The following is a 10,700-nucleotide window of genomic DNA, read 5'->3' as shown; positions in this document are numbered from 1 at the left end:
ACCAGTCACTGGAGAAGGATATCATGTTTGGTAAGGTGGAAGGTCAGAGAAAAAAGGGTGTCAGAGCAAGATGGATTTGTAAAGTGGCAGCATCGATGGATTCAAGCATGGTAACAATTTTGAGGTTGGCCCAGGATTGGGCAGTGTTTCATTCTGTTGTGCATAGGGTCACTATGAGTCAGTACCGACTCGATGGCACTTAACAACAACAACAATTGAATAGAATTACTATTAACAAGAATAAGATGTGTTTGGATGCAGACAGATACTGGCAAGATGATATATTTCAAGAAAGGACCAAGAAGAAAATCCAGTAAAGACAAATTTTAAGATTCCCAGACAAAGTCATTTAAGCTCTGTTACTAATTTCTTAACTATTCCATTGATATCTCTTTACAGACTTGGGACCTGGAAGTGAACCAGCCTGTGTTCACATCCAGTGGTCATTGTTTTTAGCACTGTGACTTGATCAAGTTAAGGACTCTTTCTCCCTTTACTTCTTTAACTGTAAAATGAGGCTTGTTTTAAACATGAAATGAGATGATGCTTCTAAAATACTTCAAAATTTGCTTCTAAAAGATTTGAAAATATGCATCTAAAATATTGAGTGTACAGTAGAAAGTAAGCACTTAACAGATATCAGCTATAATTGTTGATGTTCTTGTCTTAGGCTGGGTTCTCTAGAGAAGCAAAACCAATGAACCATATATATTTAAGTATGTATATATATATGTCTTTAACAAAGAAATGGTTCACAATTGTAGAGTCACAAGTCCTTATGAGAAAAGAGGAAAAGAGGACAAGCTTTTCCTGCATGCCCATTATATTGGGAGCAGGTCACACCTCCAAGGAAATATCCTTTCAATTAATTGGCTGCTCACAGCCAATCATCACAGAGTTAACTATGTCTGTATTAGATTTCACCATGGGTCTAATCACATCTCAATTTCCTGACCTGGTCAAGTTGACACAAAACCTTAACTATCACAGTTGTTATCTTGCCATAACCTCATATGGATGTGAAAGTTGCACAGTGAATAAGGAAGATCGTAGAATTGATGCCTTTGAATTGTGGTGTTGGAGAAGAATATTAAAAGTGTCATGGACTGCCAAAAGAACCAATAGATCTGTTTTGGAAGAGGTGCAGCCAGAGTGCTCCTTGGAGGCCAAGATGGCTAAACTTTGTCTCTCATACTTTGAACATATTGTCAGGAGGGAACAGTTGCTAGAGAAGGATGTCATGCTGGGTAAGATGGAGAAAGAGAGGAAGACCCCCAACGAGATAGATCAGCCAGGTGGCATCATTGATGGCGTCAAGTGTGGCAGTGTTAGTGAGGTTGGCCCAGGATTGGACAATGTTTCGTTCTGCTGTGCATGGGGTCACTATGAGTTGGTTCTGACTCGATGGCACCTGACAACAACAATAGTACTGTTTTAGATATCTAGTGCTGCTATAGCAGAAATATTACAAGTGGATGGCTTTAAAAACAGTTTAGCCTCACAATTAGGAGGTTAGAAGTCCAAAATAAGAATATCACTTGCAGGGGAAAGCTCTACCTCTGTTGACTTTGGAGGAAGGTCCTTGTCTCTTCAACTTTTGTTTCCAGGTTCCTCGGTGATCTTTATGTTGCATGGTGCCTGTCTTCCCCCATCTCTGCTATGCTGCTTGATTGTTTGCTGTTTTTGTTAGGTACCAAGTAAGGTCAAGTGGGTTCCAACTCTTATTGACCCTCTATACAACAGAACAAAACACTGCTCAGTCCTCACCATTCTCAAATTTGTTGTTATGTTTGAACCCATTGTTGCAGCCATTGTGTGTCAATCCATCTTGTTGAGGATCTTTCTCTTTTTCACAGACTGTCTTCTTTATCAAGCATGATGACCTTCTCCAGGGACTGGTCCCTCTTGATAACATGTCCAAAGTACATGTGAAGTCTCACCATCCTTGCTTCTTAGAAGCATTCTGGCTGTACTTCTTCTAAGACAAGTTCCTTTGTTCTTCTGGCACTTTTCATGTTCCTTGCCAACACCATAATTCAAAGGCATCAATTCTTTGGTCTTTTTTACTCATTGTCCAATTTTTGCATTCATATGTGGCAATTGAAAATGTCATGGTTTGGGCCAGTTTGATTTCTTGACTGCTGCTTCTATGGCATTTATTGCAGATTCAAGTAAAAGTAAACCTTTGACAACTTTAAATATCTTCTGCGTTTATCATAATGTTGCTTATTGATCCAGTTGTGAAGATTTATATCTTCTTTATGCTGAGGTATAATACATATTTGTTTAATCTATTTTATATTTCAAAAGAGATTGACTTTAAGACACACCCTACACTAATACTGTCTCATTGACAAAACAAAGAAAACTCATTTCCAAATGGGATTATAATATAGATATGTTGTTGTTATGTGCCGTTGAGTCAGTTCTGACCCACTCCGACCCTGTATCAGGTTTCTGAGGAGAGTTAGGATTTACAACAAGTTTTTTTTTAGGACACAATTCCATCTATAACGTTCTGCTCATTGGCTCTCCAAAATTAATATCTTTATCACATTCAAAATGCATTCACCCTACCACATCATCTCAAAGGTTTTAAGTCAACTCCAAGTCCAAAATCTCATCTTCTGCATATGTAAATCCAATATGGTAAGACTTTGGGCATGTTCCATCCTGGACCAAAATTCCTCTTCATCTGTGAACCTATGAAATCTAGAATATAAACTATCTGTTTCCAAAGTACAAAAGTGGATTAGGTACCTGGTAGACATTTTCACTACAGATGGGAGAAATTGGAGAGAAAGAAGGGATAAGTTCAAAAGTCCAAAACCCAGCAGAACAAACTACACTAGCTCTCAAGGCTTGAAAATTATTCTATGAGACCATCTGGACAATGGCCCCGACCTTCAGATTCTATGTGGTGTTCACATCCTCTGCATTCTGTGTGGAGGCCCTTTGACCCTTAGGCTTCAGCCTTGCTTCTAGGCCTGCTGGGAGGGCAACTTTGCTTTGTTGGCTTTGGGTGGTCCCATTCTCCTAGTCCATTTGAGTGGTGACCCAACATCCTCAGCCATTGGGCATGGCAGTTTTGCTACCTCCATTTTGGACAACAGCCTCATCCTTTTGGCACACCCACACTCAATAAATAAGTTGGTAGTTCCGCCTCGATGGCACCTGACAACAACAACAGAGAGCTGGCTCTTTGAAACCTAGGAGGCCATGGCTTCACCTTTTGAAGCTTTGGCAACCCTGCTTCTGTGCTCCATCTAGTAGTTCTGCGGCTATCTGAGCTGCTCCCGGGATGGTCCTTTTCTTTTCTAGGAGAACAACAAATATAGCTCCTTTTGTTGTTTTCTGCCTGCAGAATTCCAAAAAGCAGACAGTACTCTTTTCTTTTATCCTTTCTCTGTCCCCTTCAATCTAAGCTGATGGGTTTTCTGTTGTGACAGTTAGTTAGTCACAGGTCTAATCTCTTTAACAAAAGATTATGTAGCCTTGTGGTTGGTGAAATTCTAAGACACATGTTCTTTACTTGCACAAACAAAATGTCCAAATCTTTATGTTTTGCTTTCATTTTTGCACAGTTCATTATAAAAATATAATTGTATTTATTTTGTTGTTCTTGAGAATATGCACAAAACAACCAATTCAACACTTTCCATTATTGACACTGATTATTGCCATTATTGACACTGATTATTGTTTGCATTGTGTAACCATTCTTATCCTCCTTTTCTGAGTTGGCACTCCTCCATTAACATCAATTCACTACCTCTAAGGTTCCTATCTAGGAGGTCTGGTGCTATAGTGTTACACATTGGGCTGCCAACTGAGAAGTATGCAGTTTTAATACACCAGCTGCTCCAAGGGAGAAAGATGAGGTTTTCTGATCCCATAAAGGTTTACAGCCTCAGAAACTTTATACAGGGTCACTATGAATTGGAACCACCTTGATGGCACACAACCACCATCTCCACTAAGGTTCTTATCTAATCGTTTGAGTTGGTGATATACATTTAGTCCCATGTACAGGATTCTTTAAGGAGCTCTGGTAGCATAGTGGTTATGAATTGGGTTGCTAATCTCATGGTCAGCAGTTCGAAACTACCAGCTGTTCTGAGGGAGAAAGATGAGGCTTTCTGCTCCCATAAAGATTTACAGCCTCTGAAATCCTATGCAGGGTCGCTATGAGTTGGAACCAATTCCACGGCACCTAACAACAACACAACAACAACACAGGGCCTTTTAAGGAGCTCTGGTAGTGTAGTGGTTATGAATTGGGCTGCTAACCTCAAGGTCAGCAGTTTGAAACTACCAGCCATTCTGCGGGAGAAAGATGAGGCTTTCTGCTCCCATAAAGATTTACAACCCCAGAAACCCTGCACAGCCTCACTATGAGTCAGAACTGACTCCACAGCACATGACCACCACCACCACCACATGGTTCTTTAAAGAGCATAATGTTCAAGATAGGCATTTTTTACTAGTTAAATAAATTGTTGTTTAATTTTAAGAAGACTTCAGGGGATATATATATTTTTTGAGTTTTAATCATTATCTTCAGGGATTCATCCAACCTTCACGACTCCAGGAAATATGAAGTTCATCAGAATGTGAAATTCTGTTCTATATTTCCCCCCTCAGAATTCTTCTATGGATGAAATGTTCAGTAATGGTAATCAGGTATCATCCAATTCTTCTGGTCTCATGGCAAAGAAGGCAGTTTTTTCATGGAGGAGTTGGTTCCGACTCAGTAACTCTGTATAGGGTTTCCGAGGAGCAGCTGATGAGTTAGAACTGCTGACCTTGTGGTCCAGTGTTTATCTTACAGCGCCAGGACTCCTGGAAGATAGCACTCTTATCCTCTTAATCCTGATTCCTGTCAATCCTGATTCATTCAGACAAGTGGAGACCAATTGTGTCTTGGATGGAAGTTTAGGAGACCCCAGGCACCATGTATCTAGCTAGGAGTTAAAATAGAGGTGGTGGTGGTGCTGGTGCTGGTTATGTGCCACCAACTTGGTTCTGATTCATAGTGATCCGGTATAGGGTTTCCGAGCTATAAATCTTTATGGGAGCAGAAAGTCTTATGTTTCTTCTGTGGAGTAACTGGTAGATTCAAACTACTGACCTTGAAGTTAGCAGTCCAGTTCATAATCCACTATGCTCCTTAAAAATAGATATTGAACAGCCCAAAATGTGTTATTAGGTCAATTAACTGAAACCATAACTACACAGTTCATTTTTAAAATTCATCTCTTCTCCAACTTTACTACAAGCATCAAGGAGAAACCGCATGATCCCTTTATGATTTTGCTTAGAAATCTCCTTAGGGAAATAGCCAAATTCATCACTTACAAGTGCCACCAAACATTTTAGCATCATTCAGGTAAGTCCTTTGCCACTGCATAAACAAAAAGCATTGCCTGTCCTCGATTGTCTAATTACATATTCATTTTCTTTTTTAAAACCGCAGCATAAGCACATTGAACATTCCACATGCTTAGTAACATTTTCTATTCTATAAATGACAGAGACTTTCTCTATGGCTCTCGTTACTTTTTTCTGGGCCCTCACCAGAATTGTCTTTGATGGTCATAATTCTACCAATAATTTCTTCAAGGCAATCTAGCATCTGAAAATGGTCCAGCCTCTAAATACACAAAATCAAACCCACTGCTGTTGAATTGATTCTGACTCATACTGACCCTCCACTTTTCTAAGCATATTTTTTGGGGTGGGGGAACATAATTCACTCCATAGCTGTGGGCATTCCAAAGTGCTTTCAATATTCATAGCCAATACAATTCAAATGCATGGAGTCTTCTCAGGTCTTCCTTATGACCCTATAGGGCAGAGTAGAACTGCTCCATAGGGCTTCTGAGACTATATGAAGCAGACTGTCTTATTTTTTCCCCATGGGGTGACTGGTAGGTTTGAACTACCAATTAGCAGCCCAATGCTTAGCCCGTGGCACCACCAGGGATCTTTTATATCTCAATATAGATGGACTTAAAACACATCCTACACTAATCCTGTCTCATGAACCAAACCCCAATCCCAAGCAGAAAGATAACCACAGATCTGCTGTACTTAGTGCTGACTCATAGTAACCCTGTATAGGGTTTTCAAGGAGCGACTGGTGGGTTTGAACTGCTGACCTTGCAGTTGGCACTCCAGTGTGTATTCACACCAGAATTCTAACCACAGGAGTTAGGATTTACAACACATATTTTTGCGGGGGACACATTCATTCCATAACTAGCATTGATCCTATACAGGGTGATTTTGAAGATTGCTCATAATGGAGGGGAAGGTAAGCTGGAAGATAAACCAGAGAATAGTATTCAGTCATCAGGAACAGATAAAATTTTGATTGTTCTTAGCATCAAGTCAGTTATGACTCATAGCGACCCTATGCGCAACAATGAAACACTACCCCACCCTGTGCTACTCTCATAACTGTTATGTTTGAACCATTGTTGCAGTAACTGTCCCGATCCATCTTGTTGGGGTCTTCCTCTTTTTTGGTGACCCTCCACTTTCTCCAGGGACTGATCCTTCCTGACAACAAGTCTAAAGTACGTGTGAAGTCTTAGCATCCTTCCTTCTAAGGAGCACTCTCGCTGTACTTCTTTCAAGCCAGATTTACTTGTTCTGTTGGCATTCCATGGTACTTTCAATATTTCTCGCCAATGCAATTCAAATGTATCAATTCTTCCAAGGTCTTCCTTATTCATTGTCCAACTTTCACATGCATATGAGGTGATTGAAAATACCATAGCTTGGGTCAGGTGCACCTTGGTTCTTAAAGTGACATTTTTGTTCTTGAATACTTTAAAGAGGTCTTTTGCAGCAGATTTGCCAAATGTAATGCATTGATGAAATCATTAAAACCAGAGCTCTTCTGCCAGGCATGGGCTTGATACACGTACAATTTTGCCTACACACTCTCTCAAGTAACTATCTTTTGTTCACACTTGTGAAAAGCATACCCTTTAATTTAAGGTGGTGCAAAGGCAGATTGCAGCTAAGTATATAGATAATTATAATTAAGTTTGAAAGTCCCTGAGTGGAGCAAATGGTTAAACACTTGACTGAAAAAACTAGCTGAAAGTTTGGTGGTTCAGACTCACCCAGAGAGGTCTCATAAGGAAGGCCTTGCTCTCTGTATTTTTCTATAGATCACAGCTTATTGAAAACCCAATAGAACCTGGTTCTGCTCTGCACACACAAAGTCGCCATTGAGTCACAATCAGCTCAATGGCAATTTGTAACAACAACAGTGAATTTGTTGCAAAATTCACATGAATGATGCTTATTCTAGAGTTCAGTCATTAAACACATGTGTAATATTGAATGTCGAAGGACTAGAAGACTGCTTTGTTACATATTAATAGATATTGAGTAAAAATTCTCTAGGTTCCTTCATTTTACTGACCTCCTTTTTGCATTTTCCTCTCTGCTAAGTTCTCCTATCTTCCATAGGCCACATTGCTGCTGATGTGTGGGAGTGGCAGTGACAAGGAGAGATGGGGAACTTTGCTTTTAGGAGAAACGGGAAAATAGAAACAATCTCAGTTGGTTGGGCAGGGAGAGATATAATAGGGTACAGTACTTGCCCTTGAGAGTTAAGACTTGCAAATGTCTAAATTCTTAACAGAGTCTGAATAAGGTGTTTCTTGTCTGGAAAACTTGGTTTCATTTTGGAGTATCTTTTCTACTGCTTCAGCTGTGGTTGTTGTTGTTGTTGTTAAGTGCCATCGAATCGGTTCCAACCCATAGTGACCCTGTACAGGGTTTCTGAAGCTATAAATCTTTATGGGAGCAGAATGCCTCATCTTTCTCCCACAGAGCGGCTGGTAGTTTCGAACTGCTGTCCTTAAGGTTCGCAGCCCAATTCGTAACCATTATGCTACCAGAACTCCTGGTGTGGCACTGCGGGTTAATGCACTGGACAGCAAGGTCAGTTTGAACCGCAGTGGTGATAGTTCAAGCTTACCAGCCGCTTCTTGAAAATAGCATTGAACAAAACAACAGTCCAACTGTGGTACTGCGGGTTAATGTGCTGGACAGCTAAATTGGTTTGGATAGCAAGGTCGGCGATTCAAGCTCACCAACTGTTCCTAGGAAACCCTATATAGGGTCTCTATGAGTTGAAACTGACTTGACGGCATTTAACAGCAACAACAAAACAAAGACCAAAAAGACCCAAACCCATTGTTGCCCAATATAATCTGAGATTCTGATTCTGTGTGTTGTGCAGTAGAATTGTCCCATAGGGTTTCCTTACTGTGGTCTTTACAGAAGCAACTGGCCAGACCTGGATGAGATCAGCCTTTCGGCCAGTAATTCAGCACAAATTGTCTGCACCACTTCAGGAGCGTCACAGCCTCACCATTCACTCCATGTTTAGTGGGAGCAAGTCAAGTCCTGGTAACTTCATCACTCAGTGAATGAGGCAGGAGAGCAGAGGGATGCTGCTTTGGGATGCTAAAAGTCCCAGCGACTCATACTCTAAGAAAATGTAGAAGTGGCAAAGATAGGTTTAGAGATTAATTCTGTTACTTCTGCTTTTTTCAGTGATCACTGGAGCCGGAGATGGAATTGGAAAAGCTTATTCATTTGAGGTAAATTGTTTTCTCAGAGACTTGCACTTTCCTTGTACTGGACACATCATAGAAATCAAAACATCTATTTCCCCAGTGAGGATTCTGATTAGAAAAGTAATATACATTCATTGTAAGAAAAAAAATTTTTTTCAATTAAAAAAAAAGAAAAATTTATATCATAATCTCACCCCTACTACACTAACTTTTTAATATATTGTTCAGCTTTCAATGCATATGAGGACATTGAAAATGTGGGTCAGGTGCACCTTTGTGTAAAGTGACATCTTTTTACACTTCAAAGAGATCCCTAGCAGCAGATTTGCCTAATGCAATATTTGCCCAAAGAAATCCTTTGATTTTGTTATGAAGGTTTGCAAAACAAATCAATCTTGCATTCAACAATTCACACACATTTTGTTTTGCATCATTTGCAATCCCCACAATGCAACATCACTCATCCCACTTCTGCTCTGTGCTTTCTGTTTCCATTCCTCCTTCTTTCCTAACCCTTCCTGCCTTCTGAACTTTGTCTTTGGGCAAGTGCTGCCCTTTGATCTCGAATGGTTGGTCGTCCTAAGGAGTGTGTACTTCCCTAGTGCTACTTTATAGACCTATCTGGTATTTGACTGTGGCTTTATAGGCTAAGCACTGGACTGCGAACCAGTGGTTCAAGCCCATCAGCCACTCCACAAGAGAAAGATGAGACTTTCTTCTCCTGCAAAGATTTACAAACCTCCAAAACCCTATATCGGGCTGCTATGAGTCGGGACCAACTTCACAGCACTTCACAACAATAATTGTTGGGCTGAAAGTTAGCTAGCCATGATATATTCTCCCCCTATTCTTGATTCTTCTTCCTCTGTTGCTCCAGATAAATAGTTTTTAAGACCCCAGGCATTATGCACTGAACTAGGAGATAGAACAGAAGCATTAAACATGTTACTGTAATAAACATACCAATCAACGGGGATGTCTAAATGAAACCATGACTATAAACCTAGGAATCAAATCCCATGAGGTGTCTGTGTATACAAAAGCAACCTTCTTCAATTCCCTTATTGTTATTATTATTATTTTGTAAATATATCACAAGGAGTCCTGGTGGCACTGTAGGGTAAGCCCTGGATTGCTAACCACAAGGTCAGCAGTTCAAACCTACCAGCGGCTATGAAGGAGAAAAATGAGGCTATATGGTCCTGTAAGGATTTACAGTCTCTGAAACCCTGTATATGAATCGACAAGATGGCAGCTGGCTTTTGAGATGTTTGTCACCCACCTTTTGCTAATTCAACTTCTTATAGGTGTACAGTAATAATAATATTCAGCTACCCTTAAGACAATATGAGTTTTCCATCACTGTTAACCTCCTTCTTTCCCATGCTTGGTAATTCCTAATGAACTTTGGTCTCTATACATCTGCTTTTGTTATGTTTTTGCATAAATAAAATCATACAATGCTTGGATTTTAGTGACTGGGTTATTTTGTTCAGCATAATGTCTTCAAGCTCCATCCATACATACATCCATGCATAGATCAAGATTTGGTTTCTCTTACTGGCTGAGTCCTAGTAGGATAAGCACTGTACTGCTAACCACAATGTTGGTGGTTCAATCCTACCAGCTGCTCTTCGGAAATCCTATACAGGACCACTATAAGTCAGACTTGACTCGACAGCAGTTAACAACAAAAACTGGCTGAATAGTAATCTATAATATGCGTACCATATTTTGTTTATTCAGCCATCTGTTGATGGACATTTGTTTCCACCTTTTGGGTATTGTGAATAGTGCTGCGATGAATATTGGTATACAGTCTCTTTTTGAGTCTCTGCTTTCAAGACTTTGAAGGTATATGCCTAAAAATGGAATTGCTGGGGCACATGGCTGTGTTTTGAGGAACCACCACACTATTTTCCAGGTATACTATTTTGCATTCTCACAAGCAATAGGTAAGGGTTTCAATTTCCTCACATCTTTGCTATCATTTGTTGTTTTCTGTATTATTATTATTTTTTAAGTCTTAGCCATCTTGTTATTGTTGTTGTTATGTGCTGTGGAGTTGGTTCCGACTCATAGTGACACTGCACA

At 40.0% G+C, this 10,700-nt stretch overlaps 1 protein-coding gene across 1 annotated transcript in view; it reads left to right on the top strand.

Moving 5' to 3' along the window:
* HSD17B3 (hydroxysteroid (17-beta) dehydrogenase 3) overlaps positions 1-10,700 on the top strand; it is a 63,663-nt gene that overhangs the window by 4,432 nt on the left and 48,531 nt on the right. Inside the window, exon 2 of the mRNA XM_006867641.1 lies at positions 8,584-8,630. Within this exon, the coding sequence (XP_006867703.1) occupies positions 8,584-8,630 (47 nt within the window). The remainder of the gene's footprint in view (positions 1-8,583; positions 8,631-10,700) is intronic.

This window comes from Chrysochloris asiatica, unplaced genomic scaffold (assembly GCF_000296735.1).
Source record: "Chrysochloris asiatica unplaced genomic scaffold, ChrAsi1.0 scaffold00107, whole genome shotgun sequence".
Lineage (NCBI taxonomy): Eukaryota > Metazoa > Chordata > Mammalia > Afrosoricida > Chrysochloridae > Chrysochloris > Chrysochloris asiatica.
The sequence above is the reverse complement of the archived record's forward strand: the minus strand, read 5'-3'. Positions and strand labels throughout refer to the sequence as shown.